General features: G+C 37.3%; 1 protein-coding gene across 4 annotated transcripts in view; it reads left to right on the forward strand.

Moving 5' to 3' along the window:
- Positions 1-19,122, forward strand: part of LOC126273109 (casein kinase II subunit alpha) — a 59,151-nt gene extending 40,029 nt beyond the window's left edge. For all 4 annotated transcript variants that reach the window (XM_049976558.1, XM_049976556.1, XM_049976555.1 and 1 more), the window contains exon 9: positions 17,530-19,122. In XM_049976558.1, coding sequence (XP_049832515.1) covers positions 17,530-17,636 — 107 coding nt within the window. In that variant the 3' untranslated portion in view covers positions 17,637-19,122. The remainder of the gene's footprint in view (positions 1-17,529) is intronic.
- The last annotated feature ends 2,093 nt before the right edge of the window (positions 19,123-21,215 follow it).

A 21,215-nucleotide genomic window follows, 5' to 3' on the forward strand; every position in this document is an offset into this window, starting at 1 on the left:
AGACAACATTCCATTAGAACTACTGACAGCCTTGGGAGAGCCAGTCCTGACAAAACTCTACCACCTGGTGAGTAAAATGTATGAGACAGGCGAAATAGCCTCCGATGTCAAGAAATATATAATTATTCCAATCCCAAAGAAAAGAGGTGTTGAAAGATGTAAAAATTACCAAACTATCAGTGTAATAAGTCACGGCTGCAAAATACTACCTCGAATTCTTTACAGACGAATGGAAAAACTGGTAGAAGCCGACCTCTGGGAAGATCAGTGTGGATTCTGTAGAAACATAGGAACATGTGAGGTAATACTGGCCCTACGAATTATCTTAGATGCTAGATTAAGAAAAGGCAAACCTACGTTTCTAGCATTTGTAGACTTAGAGAAAGCTTTTGACAATGTTGACTGGAATACTTTCAAATTCTGAAGGTGGCAGGGGTAAAATACAGGGAATAAAAGGCTATTTACAATTTGCACAGAAAGAAGATAGCAGTTATAAGAGTCAAGGGGCATGAAAGGGAAGCAGTGGTTGGGAAGGGAGTGAGACAGGGTTGTAGCCTCTCCCCAATGTTATTCAATTTATTTATTGAGCAAGCAGTGAAGGAATCAAAAGAAACATTCAGAGTAGGAACTAAAATCCATGGAGAAAAATAAAAACTTTGAGGTTTGCCATGACGTAATTCTGTCAGAGACGGCAAAGGACTTAGGAAAGCAGTTGAACGGAATGGACAGTGTCTTGAAAGGAGGATATAAGATTAACATCAACAAAAGCAAAACGAGGATAATGGAATGTAGTCGAATTAAATCGGGTGATGCTGAGGGAATTAGATTAGGAAATGAGAGACTTAAAGTAGTAAAGGAGTTTTGCTATTTCGGGAGCAAAATAACTGATGATAATCGAAGTAGAGACGATATAAAATGTAGACGGGCAATGGCAAAGAAAGCGTTTCTGAAGAAGAGAAATTTGTTAACATCGAGTATTGGTTTAAGCGTCAGGAAGTCTTTTCTGAGAGTATTTGTATGGAGTGTAGCCATGTATGGAAGTGAAACAGGGACGATAAATAGTTTGGACAAGAGAATAGAAGCTTTCGAAATGTGGTGCTTCAGAAGAACGCTGAAGATTACATGGGTAGATCACATAACTAATAAGGAGGTACTGGATGTAATTGGGGAGAAGAGGAGTTTGTATCACAACTTGACTAGAAGAAGGGATCGGTTTGTAGGACATGTTCGGAGGCATCAAGGGATCACCAATTTAGTATTGGAGGGTGGCGTGGAGGGTAAAAATTGTAGAGGAAGACCAAGAGATGAATACACTAAGAAGATTCAGAAGGCTGTAGGCTGCAGTATGTACTGGGAGATGAAGCAGCTTGCACAGTATAGGGTAGCATGGAGAGCTTCATCAAACCAGTCTCAGGACTGAAGAAGAAGAAGACTACTACTACTACTACTACTACTACTACTACTACTACTACTCCACTTTATCAGTTGTCTACATCTGGTGGAGTGCTGCAGTACTGTAGTAAAGGGATTTCAATGTGTGCAAGAACTTCAGACATGTAACTGAAAACAAACAAAAAATTAGTGGTAATACATGAACACAATGTGCCGACATTCGTGCACATCTTCCACTAGGAGACGGAGATTGCTGAATGGTATGGCCTTTGATCTGTTGACATTAACCAAATTCAGTGTACGTGAGAAAATTTGAAACTTCAGTGTGGTACCACAGGAACTCTCCTCGTGCACTGAATGAACTTGGGAATGTCTTGGTTGAAAAATGCAACAGGCTTTTGCAGCATGATAATCCACCACATTGTGGACTACAAAGTATGATTGTTACTAGACAAGAGGTTTGATTATATAATGTAAAATAACAGATAATAAAATGTACTCAGCAAGTGGTGGTGGACACACACACACACACACACACACACACACACACACACACACACACACACACAAAAGTATTTAACTTTCGACAAGTTTTTGGAGCCAGTGGCACCTTCTTTTGATGGAAGAATTGAAGGGGAAGGACTGGAGAGGTTTAGGGAAAGGAGTACAGTTTAGAAAAGTCAACCAGAACCCTGGTTCAGAGGAGACTTACCAGATGGAATGAGAAAGAAAGAGTGATGTCACTACTAAAACACCGTGCACAAGTTAATAAGTGTGAAAAGATAAATGCATTGTATGTAACAGAGGTGGGAGGGGGATGGTGAAAAATACAGATCAGTCCTTCTCACCTTTATACTTACAATTACTTCAGCTTTTGGGGGCAGACACACAAACAGAGCAGGGGTACAGCCATCGGAAGCAGGATGGCTCCTTCCTATGCCAACCTTTCCACGAGTCACATGGAGGGGACTTTCCTGGGATCCACAAGTCTTCAGCCCCTGGTTTGGTTTGGATACATTTATGATATCTTTGCTGTATGGAGTCATGGTGAGGCAGACCTGTTAAAATTCGTGAAATCTCTGAATACCTTCTACCATTTCACCTGGTCCTATTCAGTTTCCCCTGCCATTTCCTTCTTGTTGATGTCATCCTCACAGGTCAGCTACACATTTCTGCCCACATCAGACCTACTAACAAACAACCGTACTTACGTTTTGACAATTGCCATCCTTTCCATGTCAAACGTTCCTTCCCATACAGCCTCGGTATTCGAGGCAGACGTATTTGTTGGGATGCACACTGTTTGCAGAAATACACCACCATTCTCCCTTCAGTCTTCACTGGACGTAATTATCCCAACAGCCTTGTTCAAAAGCAAATCTCTCAGACCATCAGCACACAACTTATCACCCAGTATTATTCTGGTCTTGAGTATATCAGTCAGCTACTTCAACAAGGCCATGATTTCCTGAAATCATGCCATGAAATGAGATCCATTCTGTATGAGATTTTTTCCCAACCACACCCAGAATATCTTTTTGTTGCCCTCCCAATCTTCACAATACACTTTTCGGACCTATGCCCCTTGGGTGCAGACTCATCTCTCTACCCTATGGTTCCTACCCCTCTGACCATCCCCTGTGTAAGACTTGCGCCCCTATGCACCCTCCTACCACCATCTATCTCTGCCCTGTAACGGGCAAAACATATACTATCAAAGGGAGAGCCACCTCTGGAATAACACGCCATATACCAGCTGTTATGTAAACACTGTCCAGCCTCTTACATCGGCCTGACTACTACTCAGTTATTTCAGGATGAATGGGAATAGGCAGAGGGTGTATACAAGCAACACACAATATCCTGTTGCAGAGCTTGCTGTACATGACAGTTGGTACCTCAGTGCTTGTTTCACCACATATGCCATCTGGATTCTTCCTCCAGACACCAGTTTCTCAGAACTCCATAGGTGGGAACGTGCACAAAATGTCCAAGGTTCTCGCCTTCCACCTGATGTCAATTTACATTAATTTCTTCCATCTCAGCATTTATTCACAATAACTGCTCCTTTCTGCACTCCACATTTTACTTCTCTACATCTTTCATTTGCTGTTATGTCTGTTTTTCACCCTCACCCGGCCCACCTTTGTTACGTACAGTGCACTTAGCTTTTCACACTTTTCACTCCTAACTCATGCATGATGTTTTAGTAGTAATCTCTGTCTTGCATGTTACCCTGTCTTCCACCTTTAAAGCTCTCCGGTTTTCAAATCTTGTCTGGTGCAGTCTCCAACAGTCAGTCTTTCCTTCTCATCCTGTCTGGCAAGCCTCCCCTGGCTTGGGGTTGTGGGTGATTTTTCTAAACTGTATCCTTTTCCCTAAACCTCTCCAGTCCTTTTCCTTCACCCCTCTTCCTTCCCCTTCAACTCTTCGATCAGGAGGAGCCACTGGCTCTGAAAGCTTGTAAAAGTTAAATGTGTGTGTGTGTGTGTGTGTGTGTGTGTGTGTGTGTGTGTGTGTGTGTGTGTGTGTGTGTGTGCCCCTTCTGCGACTTGGTGAGTAGATTTTTTTTATCTGTCCATTTACATTATGGACATAAAATTTTGATTTTGCAGGTAAACCATGATCTGTAATTTCAGAATGCCTTTATATTAGTTACTGTTTAATTTTTATTTTACAGTTCAGATTTTTTCCTGTAAGGCTTACTCTCTCATTCCCTGCTCACCTTGAATCTAAGCCCACATTAATTTCCAGGTAGGTTTAATTTTTTTGAGCCTTTTATTTCATGATTGTTTATTGTGTAATATATACTGCGAAGAACTTGATTAGTTGAAGTACTACTATTCAATTTTTTTCCCTCCCTTTCTCCACATTACCTGGATTGTACCAGGGTTTACATATTCTAGAGGGATTCTTAAAGTGCTGTTTTGCTTAGTTCATTGGAAATTTTAACTTTATCCTGTTTGGTTTTGGTTTTAGTAATATGCAGTGGTCTGCAAATTAATTGGGACAAGACGTTTAAATGTTACTGTGCACATTTATTACTATATGTATAATACAGTTAGTAACTTGCTGAATATTATAATTAATGTATCCCCATTTTGCTTTAATGAGCTTATGAACACATTGTGGCATAGATCTGAGCAGGTTACAGCAAATGTTCTGTAGTTTGTTGTCATGAAACCAACCCTTTACCCCATTTACTAACATGCATTCCTTTGTGTCTAGTTCACCAACATGTCTTTTCGCAGTACTCCACAAATTCTTGATAGGATTTAAGTCTGGTTAATTACAAGGCCACAAAAGCACATTAACAGTGTTTTCTTCCATGAATGTCTTGGCTGCTTTAGAAGTGTGACACAGGGTCAGCTCACATTGAAATCTTACTCCACCATCTGCAAAAGTCTGGCACACTTCTGCACCTAAGGATTTCCATGTATTTGGTTAAATTCATCTCGTCATCAACTGGGTCACTTACAGTTAAAAAAAATGGCTGTTCTAATTAATTTGCAAGCTACTTTATGCAACATGTCAATTGTATTCTGTGTTTGTATATGTGCTAGGTATGTCTGTCGAAACTTTTCACCATACCTCATCTATGTCAGTTCCACCTATCATTCATTGTAATGTATGCAACAATTTTGTTTTGAACTTTGTTTTCCCACTTTTATTTGCCTTCATATACTCATGTTTGCTGTCAGAAGAAAGAACGTTGTCGACTTTACAAGTCTCAGTTGCACTTCTCTGCATTTCAATTGTTTGTATGGTCATATTTTTCCTGTTTGTCTTAACCATTAACTGGAATTGATATTTTGATGAATGTAACTGGAATCACGGGTCCAAATGGACCCTCGAATAAAAATTCTACATAATCCCCATAAAAATATAATTCGTATGTAGATGTGTAATGATTGTAGTAAAATAAGTTTTATTTCAAATATAAATCAACTTTTATTGATCAAAAATTTTACATTGTGTTATTTTTAACTTTAAGTCCTATGCCTCGTATTTTACAAGAATTTTTAGTACCTTACTTTGGAATGCTACATGATTACAAATAAAGCTTAGATTGAAAAACCTAAATATGCTATGGAGTTTCTCATACCTTCCCCTTAACATAAATAGGGACTCTTAATGCCATCAGTCAGAAACAAAAATAATGAAAACGAAACATGGAAGTGTCCAGATGTTATCTATTTCAGTATCTGAACTAAGAATGGCACTTAGCAGACAACTTTTTTCAGCATGTCGTTTACAGATGAATTTAAATCATCTGTCACATTTTTGTGATTGTTTACTGTCAGTTTTAGGACATCATAAATAACATCTTCCTCTTTTTTGTGAGCCACTTTGATTACAAGGTGAATTTGCTAGTCATAGGTCACTTTGTTGTTGATCAGCTGCCTCTAGAAAATTGTCTATTGTATTCTTCAAATCTACTGGAAATGAATAATACTCCATCTTTCTTTCTGTGATAAATGTCCTTATCAAATTTAGTTAAATTTCTTTTATGTTAATGATTGTTTCATACATTTTCTATCATTTGATACCTTCCATAATAAGAATCCATTTGCACTTGCAATATTAAATATTGCTGAAAAAATTACACATGGCCATTGTTGAGTTCTTCTAGAGACTGAATAATTGACGCATTTCTGATCTAATGTATCGACACCACTTTTTGTTTTGTTGTAAAATTCAATTATCTAAGGCTTTCATCTGCTTTCATTCACTGAATTGTCATGGTGCATTGATGGAGATCACCACTACACTTACATTCTTTTTTTCACACATGAGATGCCAATGATTTATCGCTCACGAAACCAAGTAATGTAGAGCCTACTACACATTGTTCATTGGCTAAAGATTCTGGTGATACTTCCCTTTTATTTTTGCACATTGTTCCAATGTAAGTCAAACCATTTTCTATCAGATTGTCAACTGGCTCCACAGAAGAGAACAGTTATCGGCAGTTATATTTCTGTTTGTTCCAAATAAAGGTTCTGCAAGCTGCAGTACATTATGTGTTGGAACTGAAAGTTGGCTTGTTTTATTAGTGATTTCTTTGCCAGCATATATAAAAGCATTGTGTAAATAGTGTGTTTTAGCGTCACAAAGGCACATAATATTGATGGGCTATTAAGCGGGCTTAGATTTCATATAAATCCTGAAAAATGTTTCCCTCTAAAATGGCAAAGCATTTCATCAACTGTCAAATATTCTGAGCAGCTATAGTTTTTTTGACAGTTCTGAATGAAATTTCTGAGATAAAAGCAGTGCGTTCATTAGTTCTTCTTTCTTCCCTAGAATCAAGTCATCAAATCTCAAAGCAAATAACAGGAATATAAATCGCTTTGTTGACATCGTTATTCTGAGTGTATCTCGGTCTGTTCCATCAGTTGCCCACAAACGTTTTATATCTTCATGGCCAGATTTTGAATACACCTGATAATAGCAACAACCCGAAGAATGCTTTCCTTTCCATAACTTACACGGTTAGTGTAAGTAGCATTAGTTTTATACTTCTCCGAATATTCTGTTATTTTCGTATTGGTGTGAGTGCAAAAATGTGGGATCATTTTAGCTGATGTCAGCAACTACCATGATACAATTGGCGGTCCTGTTTTTGATGAGCTGTACTGATGAGACTGAGCAGGTGAGTGATGTTGTGACTTATGACTCTGGACCTAGCTGGTGGATGAGTAGACCACTTGAATTGATTTTTAGTTCGAAAATATGCACTGCTTGACAGGTGGCTATCTCTCTTCATCAGACGATGAACTACTTGAATGAGAAGAAATGTTTGTGTATTGTCATCGTCACTTCTCATTGCTACTTATGTTCGCTTCATCACAAGGTTGACAGTCACTCAAAAGATTCTGTATCTGAATAATTTTTGTCTAATAATAGTTCAGATACAGATGCTTGCACAGGATAGAGTAGCATGGAGAACTGCATCAAACCAGTCTCAGGGCTGAAGACCACAAAAACAACAATAGTTAAGATTTCTTTTTCAATGAGACCCCACTGCATTGTGGAAATAAAGTGAGTGAAACACCACAAAATGCCAGTATACATTGACTAAAAATCCCGTCTCTGGAATCACGGGTCAAATTGACCCAGGGATGGCACTTACCTCCACGTCCAGTAATTTTCAAGCAGCAAGCTCCTGGTCCCTGGTGCATGTAACAATGTACAGAGATTACACTGGCATGTGTAACTGAAACTCCACGCGCTTCCATTGTTAGACGGTTTTATCGTTGTTGGCTGCTCCTAAATGACCTAAGATTCCGGTTAAGGGTTAACATTCGTAACAGCATTATCTTTGCCCTTTACCAGTTCTCTGAACTTGACTATGTAAATATGTCTTGACACAAAAGAAATGAAACTGCATGTGTTATTAAGGAACTGTTGGGTGTGGCATATTAGGGTATAACTGTACTTGACCTTAATCTTTCTGCTTACACTGTGACCAGTTTCTCCCAAGTGTCAACTCTCAGGATTCATAAATATCTCTCAACTCAATCTTGTCCTAAAATTCCTTCAGACTTCATTAAAGCTAAAAAATTTCATCTGGTACATCCTTTGAATGTTTTAAGCAGTTATGAAACAATTATACCTTTAGTGCCACAGTTAACCAAGATTATGAGGAATCAGTAGAAAATTGGAAATACCCACTAATGGATTTGAATTATGCCACCAGTGTTAGGTGTAGATTATTTCTGTCTTTTAACTCTCCCACTCTCATAAAGCTCAGGCTGAAATAGGTTATCGTTGCATTATCATCTCTCTTTTACAAACTGCCATCTATTGTTGACTGTATTAAAAGTACAGCAGCAGTCAGCTTAATTAGTTACAAACTATATTGAATCTTTATATTGATATTTTCTGTAACTGTCATTGTATTGCAACAAATTGAAATTGCAAAGATTGCATTCAAACAGATTACAGTCAGCATGGAATATTTACACTTTTGAGTGTTAAAATTTTCAGTAAATCATGCAGTTCTTTTAAAAGTACCTTTGTAATTGACAAATGGCTGTTACAGGGGGTGTTTTACTGGCCTGTATACAGGATGTCATGTGTTCAGGATATTATGCATGTATTTGGTGTAAATAGTCAATGTATTCTTACACGTTGTTGTGGTCTTTGTTGATTGCTGGGTAGGGTATTTGCGGAGGCGATTATTAGCTGCACAATTAAAGACTTTGAAATGTACACAATGGGAATCTGGTGGTTAAAACTAAAGTGAATGTTGTGAAGCAACAGGTCAACTCTTCTCAAACTAATGCAAGAAATATTAAGAGATGTTAACACTTACTACACTACCAACAGGTGTGTGCAACATGTTTCAGGCAATGAGTGTTAGCACTTAGTTTATGGATGTATCACAACAAATTTTCACTCTTAAGGTAATTGGCATGTACATAAAGGTGCTGTTGGATTTGCAGTGTCCTCTACTTTGAAACAAAATAAAAACTGTGAATTCAGAAAAATACAAAACAAGACAGTAACATGAACATGAATAAATTCTGAATGAGCGGCTTGGCGACGAGTACTTCTGCTCCAAATGGTTTTACTCCATATTAGGGAGGCTTACCTTTCTGTTTAGCTTAAGAAGCAATATTGATATTTGGAAATCATTTTGAGTAATGCATACATTCCTTAACCAATATAATGTGAAGTACCCAGCAACAGCATTTTCACCACAGATTTGAAATTGTGACAAGTTACTTAACTTTGTAGTATCACAATCATAAAAAATGGTGTGTGCATAATCAAGCTACAAAACGACTGTAAAAATGCGAAACAATGGAATTATTAACTGTGTACTTCCTTCAAATTAGACTGTGTAGAGAAGAAACAATGTTTTTAAATTTTTTGTTCAAAATATGAAGACTACCAGAAATTTCACAAATAGATGTAGCTTTGCTTTATTTACATAATATATTTTGTCATATAGGGTCAGTATGACGAAATAGGCTTTACCAACTTTATGGGCAACTGAAGACATTTGCATTCAGGATAGTGGTTACAATTTTTCATCCAGCTTTGTTTCCTGCACTTTCCTTTAATCATGGCAAAGGCAAAGATAGTTCCATTGACAAGGTCAAGCCTAATTCCCTTGTTTGTTATTATTTGAACTAAATAAAGTAGAAGCCTAATTTTGCTGTCTATGGAGAAGTATAGATCTCTCTCCTCCCTTCCCCCCCCCCCCCCCCCCCCCCCCCCCCATTTCCTTCCTCTTAAATACAGACTGTGTTGTTGTTGTTGTTGTTGTTGTTGTTGTGTCCTCTGGGAGACAGAAATACTGTTTAATATGATGTCAAGATTTAGGGGTTGTTTCATTGTTACTTATAAGTTCAAGGAAGTGTATCTGCAAATAGATTTGATAACATTCTTATTTCTGTACAGGGTGAGTTTTTTAATTGTCAAAGTTTACTGCAGTAGTACTAAACAAGATAGAGAAATTTATTGTTAACAAAGAAATATCTACAGAATATGCTCAAAGTGGTTTCAGTGCCGTTCTAAGCAAACATGGCATCTTTTCAAGACTGACTTACATATTTTGTTGCATATATTCTGGGGTTGTAGGTTTTCAAATTCTGATTGGAATCATTCCTTCAAATGCTCAACATCGTGAATCCTGATTAAAGAAACATTTTTTTTATATTCTCCTAGACTGAAAAATCCATGGGTGTGATATCTGGGGACGGTGATCCCATCTTCCAATCCATTCATCAGTGTTTTGATGTATAAGGTCTTACAGTAAATCTGTAATGTGGGTGGTGGTGCTCCATCTTGTTGCCATATCAGTTTTCCCTTGACTAACTGTAGATGTTAAAAAAGTGGACAATTTTCCTGTTCCAACAGATAAGTGAGGATTAGCCCACTGTCGAAAATCCCTGCCCTACATTCACAGCAGGAGATTTTAACTTTGTCTACATCACCACATGGGGATTCGTAGAATCCCAGTGGACACCGTTGTGTGTAAACTCCTAAGAATGCTTTCGAACAACTTGGTATTAGCTTCTTGTGGGATTGTGTACAACCTGCAGAATTCCGTATGTTTCTTCATTTAGACCTTGTAGTAAAGTAGACCTATATGGTTTCAATTTCAGCTTTTTCTAATCTTTCATAGACTTATTCTTGCTGTTGATCTCTTTTTGGACCTTTACTTTGAGATTGTCAGTGATTGCCCAAAGCATTGCACAACAACATTAAGATCCTCATGTGTAGTAACAAACTTTGGCATACATGAACAACAAAGCTCTGCTACCAACCTAGGCTCTCAAAATCTTTAAATTTAATCTGCAACCACTTTCTTGAGGCTGGATGTTTCGAAAATTTTTCATAAACGAAACACAAACGTCTTTGTGATTGTTGTCATGTCTCCACTTTTCAAAACTTAACATACACTGTTCTGTGTCCACTTCCTGTTCATTGTTTTTCAGGTAACAAAAAACAACACAACCTCAAACTAGTAGTGTCCATTGACTTACAGGTACCGTGCACTAATCTAGCTCGCAGCTGACAACCACCGTGCAAAGCAAAATAGTCTATGTATTGCTAGTTACTACTGACTTCTGGCACATCACATGTAAAACATTAAGAAGTTATTAGCTGAGTGATAGAATGGAAGTGGAAAGAGTCTCCCTTTTTTGTGTGTGGCTTCTGCAAAGCGAACTCTTTAATTTATTTCTCTGCAGATTGTTTTAATAACCATTACATGAGTGACTGATGTCTAGACACCCTTTGTATAACTGGCCTCCAATTCCTTGAATGTTACAGGTATACTGTCCCTTTGTGCTAGCATGCAATGGTTTTCACTGGGCTGTGAAATAGTGCCACCATTAAATTAAAGAGTAAATAATAAAGTCCATGAAATATTTCAAAAAATAGGTACAGATAAACGGCCAAGAATAATGTATTAAATGATACAGTATGTAAAAGGCAAACTCAGTTTGTTTACAGTGTTTATAAATGTTCTGTGGTCCACTCTTTGTAACATAGTACAAATATAATTAGTAGTCCATTTCTATCCATACTTGATCCAGCATAACAGGAATGACAGTAAGAACAGCTTTTACAATGCGATGTCATAAGTCTGAGAGTTTCTGTGGTGGAGGTGGGACTATGAACAATATCCTCGATATGTCACAAGAAAAAATTGCAAGAAGTTGAGTCCAGCGACCTCGGCGACGGGTCAGTAGTCGTGACATAGTACGTGCAGCAGTGTGGCAATATATTATTCAGGTAATCTCGTACACAGTTGTGGAAATGTGGAGGGGCACCAGCTTGTTAAAGGGTGAAATCTGTTACCAGTGCCAAGTTGACACGAGCCACAATTAAACTACGTCAAGAAAATGAATACACTGTTCTTTCAGTGAAGTAGGGTCCATAGACTGTCTTGTTAGACTTAGCACAGAGCGTACTGATGGATCCAGATTGAGCCAGCCGCGGTAGCCGAGCGGTTCTAGGCGCTTCAGTCCGGAACCGTGCGACTGCTACGGTCGCAGGTTCAAATCCTACCTCAAGCATGGGTGTGTTTGATGTCCTTAGGTTAGTTAGGTTTAAGTAGTTCTAAGTTCTAGGGGACTGATGAACTCAAATGTTAAGTCCCATGGTGCTCAGAGCCATTTGATCCAGATTGAATTTTCACTCTGCAGCAGTTTGTGGCCGCGTGTGCCAATTTGAAACTATCTGTCAGATTAAAACTGTGTGCTAAACTGAACTCGAACCTGAGATCTTTGCCTTTCACAGGCAAGTGCTCCATTAGTGGAGTTATTGAAGCATGGTCCACCACCACAGTTTTACTTTTGTACATTTTGTGAGGAAGGTAAATGCCCCAGGTTAAAGTCCTAGGCTGGCGCACAGCTTTAATGTGCCAGGAAGGGTGAAATCAGTGCACACTCTGCTGCAGAGTGAACATTCAGTGTGGAAACAATCTCTCGAGCTGTGTATGAGCCGTGTGTCTGTTACATCCTTTATTCCCAGGGTTTATTCCATCCTTTATTCCAAGCTCAGTCTGAAGAGCACACGTCATCTAGCATCTGATCTGACACATCCAGTGGATCCGAATGTCATGCATTGCACAACCAAACATCCTCCTCAAATTTCTTGTACCACTTCGCTATGCTGTTGTAGGTCAGTGGTGTCGTGTGAAAAAGACATTAAAAGCTCTTAGCACACTCACTAATGTTGGCAACAGGCAAATTCTAACACACAAAATGCTTCTTCTGCCTTGTTTGCTGCAGTTTCCATCCAGCAGCAGTGGCCGGTGCCGCCACTGTTAAGTCTTTCAAACCAGTTGGCTGGCATTACGTTAAAAAAATTATTATATTTTGTATTGTGTAAGTTGTATTTAGCCATTTACCTATAGGGATTTTTAAAATGTTTTATGGACTTTGTAATTACCCTATATAATTACTTCTACAGTAATCGTAAAAGCTGCACCAGGGGAAGTCGCTATTATAAGCTACTACTTGAAATCGACGAATACTCCAATACATAAACGCACTGAAATTTCGTCACCACCAAATATATACCAGGAGGCGAAGGTAACATGTGTTGAAGGGTCTTCAGTAACATAAATAGAATTTATTCTCTGTCCCCTCCCCTTCCCCTCTTGTCCTAAGTCACTGCTAGTCCAGTAGTTGACTGCCCTCATCCCCTTTCTTGTTATTACTGTATTTCACTGTCCTGTGCCTGTGTCAGCCTCTAATTCCCCATTTGTTATTCCACCTAACTCACCCTTAGTAATATTTTATTGCAATGCCTCTGGTTAGGAAAGCATTGTAAGTTACTAGTGATGGCTATTCTTGAATACTTCTCTAGTCAGGAATTCAAAGGTGCTCTGTTAGGGCTGTAACAAGTCAGAATATTCAGTATGAAAGTATGGCAGATCTTGTGCTTTTTATGGGAGATTCTAGAAGAAAGATAACATTTTTACAGACCCATGTTAGGAAAATGTAGGTAACGGTATTAAAAGTAGACTGTGCTATAATTTGTCTTGCAAATCGCTTGTAATAGTAAAATGAAATTAGTTTGTTTTGGACACTTTGTTCTTCTGCGTAGGAATTGTATAGGATGTGGAGGGGATAGTAATGATACAAAGTGGTCCCAGCCATATAAAGCATATATGTAGATATGAATTGAAAATGAGGAATGGAATGGTTGAATTGTAGGCATCTTGATAATGTTCTTGTGGGTTTCACAGGTCTCCAGGGTTTTATGTCTATCTCTTTCCGTTTTATGTCTATCTCTTTCCGTATGTGTTCACTACAGTAGTATGTGAACATTTGACCAGCTTTGCTGTTTTCGAGATACTACTTCATAGGCACTGTGTAATAGTAATATGCCCTTTTTCAAAGTCACTTATCTCAATGAATTTCCCTATTTGCAGCCCTTATCTTCACTAGGGTGATCCCTGATGTGTTTCTGCTCTACTTACATTGGTATGTTAGCATGTCACGTGCCTGCTGTACTTGGATAATTAAGTTTGCACATCGTGTGCCTGCAACACCACCAGGTGGCATCCAGTGTCGCAGTGGTTGTAATGTTTTGGTTTATCAGTGTGATATGTAAACTGATGTTCATAAGAAATCTTCAGTAACAATTCAGCATATTCTTTCATCTGATCTGTTCATAAAGTACATGTCAATATTTCGAACTTGATAAGTTTTTCATGTGTGGGAACTTCTACATTTTTATGTACCTGCGTGTATATGTGTTCTGCACAATATGAAGTTCCCTGCATGCAGTTAACTTGCTAATGAGGCACATATCCACATGTTGTTACGAGGAATGGTTGGAAGTGTCACCTGCATGTGGTATAGCTTATTAGCTAATCTGGATTGGGCATGACCTAACAACACTTTTCTCCTCTGAGAGGACAACTTGACAGTGTAAAATGCCCATTATGTAACTCAGTGTGTTATCCAGAATGACTTTCAAGATATGATTCCATGTCTGGTGTGAGGCGTGTAGCTTTAACAATTTTTTACTTTATCTCAAAACTCAGTTACCATATTTGTTCTTGATTGAACCTAACATTTTTTGTGGGTTTCTTCTCTTTGTCGTCTCCAAATCTTCTAATGCTGTTTTGAATCCAGATAGAAATAGTGTTTCTAACTCCTAGTGTACTTGTGGTTTTACATCTGTATTATAATACATAGTACAGATTTCTCACTTTCATGTATGCTATTCATTTTTTTAACTTCTGATTTGATTACTTCTTTTTATATTTACGTTTACAGTCATATATTTTAAGTTTTCTATTTTCTCGATGTTACCATACTTAATTTTAAAAATTCTGTTTGCATTACTTTCATCGGCCATGTATTTTGTCTTTCCTCACGATATTTGTTGACCTGTGTTCTTTGCTATTTCCTTCAAAAGTTGTTCTCTTCCCTTTGCATTTCCTGAGGGTCCATGTATTATTGTTTGCAAAGGCCAAACAACTTATTTCTTCTTTCCACCCACTTGACTTCATGTGGTTATTAACTTTTTCTTCCTCTATTTTAAATTCTCTTTTTTTTCCGGCATACAATTGAACAATAATTTTACCAAACAATCCCCTGATGTGACTAATATTATTTGGAAGGTACTAGAAGTTGTTCCAGGTGCAGCATTTGTTTAGTTGTTTTCAGAATTTTCCTATCTACTGCAAATTCCTTCAGGGTTTTGAATCCAATGCCTTTTTAATTAAAAAAAGACTGCATCATATTTTCATAATAATAGGGCATTGATGTGATTGGTGACATGCTATCTTACTTTAGATGGTGATTCTTTGTGTAATATCAAAGTTTTTGTGTATATTGCCAAGTTGTACATAATGGAAAATAAGTTGTTCTAGGCTGTGCTATACACAATTTAAATTATTCTTGCTTTGTAGCTTGTAATTTTGACAATCTTTGTGTACTTTATCTTTTATATAAATCTTCATAATTGACACACAGTTTTGATTATTCAGTGACAAACATGCACTATTTTCCACCACATGTAGACATTTGTGTGATTACTCTGAGAACTTTCTAATTATATCAGTGAAGAATTCTTGATCTTGGTGACTTGTTTGTAGTGTTGTCTTCTAACTTATTGTTGTGTGGAAATTTTGAAAATTAGAAAAACTGAGTTATATGATACAGAACTAAGTTAGGTTTGGCAACACGCGTGCATGCGTGCTCGCTCTCTCTCGCTCTTAAAACATTCCACGTGGGAAAAATCTCTTGATGAAGCAACCGCTGGTTGCGAAAGCTCGAATTTTGTGTGTATGTTTGTGTGTCTATCAGCCTGGCAGCGTGTGTGTGTGTGTGTGTGTGTGTGTGTGTGTGTGTGTGTGTGTGTGTGTGTAGCAGTTATAATGTTGCAGAATCACACTTCGTGTTTTCTTATCACTGTTGACAGTATGTCATCATTAGGGACTTGAAGGTGCAGTGTCAAGTTTTGGCAAAATTCATATCTATTTTTGCTGAAAAGCCTAAGATTATTTGTTTATAAGTGATTAGATGTACATATTTAAGATTGTCACAAAAGTGCTTGAAGACGAAGCCTTAGTGCTTTGGAATTGCCTGTTGCACAAAATTATTGACAAGCTTTTTGACTGGACTGTTAGCTTTTGCAAAAACTTCAAACATTTTTTTCTGGAAAGATTTTTGCTTGTCTTTTCTTTTGGCTCTGTTTTCAACAAATGCGTGCTTGTGTTGAAGCAGCAGTATATTCTTGCATATGAACAGAGTGTTCTCTGAAATGTATTTCTCAACTTTTTCCTGTCCCACCAAATTCAATAATTACAGAATCTGCAGAATATTGATTTTGATCTTTCGCAGGTATTCACAGGTAGCCCTGCGGCTTACAACTAACACTACAGATACAAGCAGGAAGGTACTAGAGTCAAAATAAAATTGAAAATAAATCGATTCGTGCATTAGGGGAAGGCTTTCTGTGTGGTCAAAATAAGTCGGCAAGTATTGTTTTCCAATCATTATAGTGCAGGGTCTGATTGCTACAAACTGACAATGGCCACCAATGTAAACAAACTAGAATTTTTGACTACCAGAGGAGTGAGGAGCTCTGTATAGGGAAAGAAGCCCCTCCTCCATTTTGCAGGGCAGGCGGCCTACATTGGTGTTGTGTGTGTCTGTGAAAACAGAGCTGACACGTGGTCATAGGGACAATTAGTGATTGACAATTAGTCTCTTCACTCTTTCAGAACAAGAAAATCAATCGAGCAGCACACACCACAAAACACTTGGTAATGACTATCACGCAGTAGCTTGCTGATACTGGCCTTTCCGTAAACTAGGAAGTTACAGCCCAACCTCTATTGGATGCAGCCACAGTTTAAAACAGCTATGTTAAAATGTCCACTTTATACCAACTTTAAACTTCAGTTAGCAGACAGAGATAAAGTTTCTTTGCTTGAAGATGGTAGGTCCCATGGCTAAGTTCCATGTGGCAGTAAGCAGTGTGCATCTCATACAGACTCTTTGTCTGCAGTTGGTGTAGTGTCAGAGCATCAAAAGCACTGATATGTTGTTCAGTTTGTGCAATTTTGCAAACACATTCTTATGCACATTAGATTTCCAAATTGGGCTTCACTGGATGGTGTGCAATGCCAGTAAAAGAAAATTGGTTAAATAGATATATATGTGCAGAAATCAGGCATTTCAAACTAGGGCCTATATGTGATAAAATACTTCATCTGGATAACGCCTGCTATGAAATAGTGTTTATTTGGCATTTTTGCATTTTGAGGCAGATTTTGCTTCTGTATTTGCACTTGCCACAAAATTAGTTTTTCAGGTCCCTGTTGTCATCCTAAATACTAAATAAGAAGCCAGCATGACCTACAGAAAGTTTCATATAATACTGTAATATTCTGTATAATTCGGTTTCTAAGTGCTAAATATCATCCATTTTAATTATGTATTGTTAATTTACTTAATATGTATGCACGAGCACTCGACTGCTATATTGTATGGTCTCAGTCCAAAATACAACATTAATAAACAGGTGTTGAAATAGTTGCTACAGTATCACAAGAAATCTGTTTAGGAATTTTCCAGTGTTAGTCACTTGATTGTTGCGATTGTCATGTATTTATTTTAATATCTGTGTTTTTCTGATTTACAGTTGGTCCTCCTATGACTGGCAATTCAGTGGTGAGTGGACTAGTGCCGAGTTCCCCAATCATTTCTCCAGGAGCCGTTCCATTGCCAAGTGGGGCACTGCAGCCATAAAGTACATTCTAGTGCTCATGAAATCAGTTGTTTTCAGATCGAGTGCACTTCTGAGTAACAGCAACTACTCAATAGACACAAAAGATCAAACTCCCTTCGTGTGGTATTATCCACAGCCTTTCCTCCCACTTATTACTTCATTAAGAATTTTATGGAAGTAAATTTCAGTGTTACTTCAGTTACTCGATGTTGGCTGATTGAAATTAATCAGAAATAAAATCTGAACAGTTGATTTTGTTTCATATTTTATTGGAGGTATTGAGAACAGTCTAATTTATTGTAATTTTTTTAAGTTCTGTGTTACGTTGGTGAAGAGATGTGTGAATGTTTAAAAACAATGTTAACTGATTTCTATGTGAGATTTGCTTTAAAATGATAATACAAGTATACAAATAAATAATTTGGCTTCTGCAGCGCACCTGTAATGAGTGGTAAAGTGCTACTGTGGAAAAAGAAGACTGGAACATTAAAACAGGCAATAAGTTCTTTGTTAGCTGTAAATTTTTCCAATTGAAAGGAGGCATGATTTCTTTGTGGTTTTGTCTCAGTTGTATAGGAAAGATGGAATAAAGTTTCTGTAAGAATGGAATGCAGCTACATTGTGTTACTGTAACTTAATGGGCCACTTTTCCATCGAGTTATGATAACTCTTAGAGTATTCTACAGTGCATGACGCGTAAAAAATACTTCAAAGATTAATGCTCATTCCATTTTATAATTTGCATTCCTTATCTTTCCTTTACTGTTGTAACACTTTTCATTTCTTTGAAGTCACTTATTTACACAGAGAAAAAGTAATGAGGTGTTGTATTTAGTGATCAAATGTTGCACCTGACCTCATTGCTTGAAAATAAATGAAACCTGCCATTAGTTTCCATACTGTGACATTTTGCAAATGTGTCCTCTTGGTACAGAAATAGTTATAGACATTGTTGAGGTAATGTGTAATTTATTATTTGCTCGACCCCCAAAATGATTTCCATTGAGAAAAGCTGTCTTACAAACGTAGTCCATATTTTATGTTTGAGAGACTGCTTTGAGCTCTGTTCACAAAGTTTTCATTTTTTATGTACAAATTATGAAGTTACTGAAAACTGTATTTTCTTTTTGTAAGTGTCTGAAAATCCACAGAACATTACTTTTACATCCTACTCGTCTCAATATGTTACTACCTTCATAAAATTGGAATAAAGTAGACAGTATTGTTAGCTGCAAAAACAATTTGTAATCTTTAAATGACTGTTTTGTGATCCAAAACATCTAAAGCTAATATCAAAGTAATTTGGTTACAGAATACTAATAAATGTCATAAATCACTGGAATGTGAGTATAAATTTCAGAGATGTTTTTGCAGCTTACTACCGTGACTGCACTGGAACAATTTTGACCTATCATTTGGCTTTTACTGTTTCATTTTAGAAGTGGTTAACTTCACTGTGTATGGCAGCAGTTGTAATATTTGTAATAAAGTTTTTCATGTACAGTATTTCTCATGGTATTATATTTATGCCAGTTTCCAATAAATTAATCTATTCTTATTACTAATACCAGTTTTATTTTGACTGATAATATGAAACAGGGTTCTCCAATATCCTTAAGTGTGCTTGGTGCTTTAAAGAATTTGGCAGACACTTAATGCTCTCAAAAGTTCTGATCAGAGAGATTCATAGATCACATTGTTTTGAGAAACAGAAATGGCAACCCGATGCTAGAGATTACAGAAGTATTGATCTCCCAGCCAATAAAAAATTGGTTATTAGCCCTGTTGTAGATTTATATCACTGATAATATCTAATTCTGGATATTATTATTCCTAGTGTTTGTTTGGGAGGCTTTAACTGGAAAACCATTTTATTAAGTGGACTGTTATACTTAGCAATATTTATCATGGTTTGGATTCTGCATTATATGGAAGATCCCCTGTAACACTAGCTGAGTTATTTGGGTCACGAATCAAAGGAAGACATGGCTATGGCTGTACACACTTAACGTGAATGTCTAGTGAAGAATTGTATCCAGATATCTTTTTGTTAACTGCTTTCTGGACATTGGCCTCCCATGCATGCTGCTAAGCAGCCAGATAGTGGAATAAAAAACCCAAATTGAACATAATTCAAATTACAGAGGATTAAATGTTTGGTTTTGCTGTCTCCTAGGTAATTATGTTAATGTCTGCGAATTTGCTAATATGTTTTCAATTTATTTTCCTTCTCCGTATAATTTGTGGCACACACTTCAACTGGAAGCTCTGCTTCTTCTCATTATTAGTTTTCAAAACAAAACACCATTGTCTTGCAGTTTATTTTATAATTCATACAGCTGTCTTTTTTTCAGACAGCTTAGTGTCTGCATCACATAAACAGCTTTACATGTCTCATCTCTTTGCCATATGTTCATGTTGACAGCAAAGATATGGAAATTAAACATCTTGCATCCGTTCAACATTTTGATCACACTGTTCTCTAACTTGCATGGTGTGCTTGCAGTTTATCACTGCAGTGTTAATTTCTGCTGAGTGGGTTCGATATTGGTTAAGATTTTGGCTTTATATTAAAGAAGTGTAAACTTCCTATGGGTACCCTGTTTCCTGTAAATGTCAGATGATTGCAAATATTTCTTTCAATAGGATCAATGATTACTTTTCATCTATACTGAATAATTACCATTAACAATCAACATGTTGTCAAGACACTGGATTCTAATTTAGCCCTAATAAAGGGCTGTGCCCAGTTATTCTGTAATACCATTTACACCTCCTTGGTTGAAAAGATCCACATTATTGCAATCAAGATTGGCAATAATAAACAGTTTTGAGTCCTGACCGAGAGCTCTGCCTGCAAAACTTTTGCCATTTCTTGAGTTTTTATGTGTGATTTCATTCTTATTATAGCATCTTTTATTATTTAAAAAAAGCCACAGCTCTTGGCATTCCCTTTCAGGGCAGGCTCCCTTCTCACCAGTTTCCTTTAAGCCCAGGTGTACTTACAAAATTATCATCATCCTCCACTTAAGTCCTTCAGTGCATTTTCTGCTAATGTAGATAAAGACTTACAAACTGCACATATGATTAGAGTCACTACAAATAATGTTAGAGGTAGAATGAATGATATGTCATGTAGTGCATCTCTCAGATTGTTATATATTCCTAATGTTTTACACACACACACACACACACACACACACACACACACACACACACACAAAAGAGAACATGAGTTGTGAAAAGTTTGCACACCTTTTTAATTGTTTTGTGAAGGGAAAATGATTGGTTTACTGATTCCAATATTAAGCAGAACATTATTTCCTTCTACACCTAGTTTTACTACTTTTGTGGTGCTTCCCACCCCCACCCCCCTCCTTTCCCCATCACCACCGTTTTGCATGGAAACTAAAAAAATTACTTATTTTTTAGCCATCTTGCAACATGTATAAGTTAACGTAGTAGTGTTAGTTATTCATCTATCACAAATGTTTCACTTGATAGTGCTAAACCATTCAGGTGTAAACTCGTGGTGGCACAAAGCTACATGCCTCAGAAGTTGTATAGATAATGGACTCAATCAATAGTATATCATCTAC

This window comes from Schistocerca gregaria, chromosome 5, assembly GCF_023897955.1.
Source record: "Schistocerca gregaria isolate iqSchGreg1 chromosome 5, iqSchGreg1.2, whole genome shotgun sequence".
Taxonomy (NCBI): Eukaryota; Metazoa; Arthropoda; class Insecta; order Orthoptera; family Acrididae; genus Schistocerca; species Schistocerca gregaria.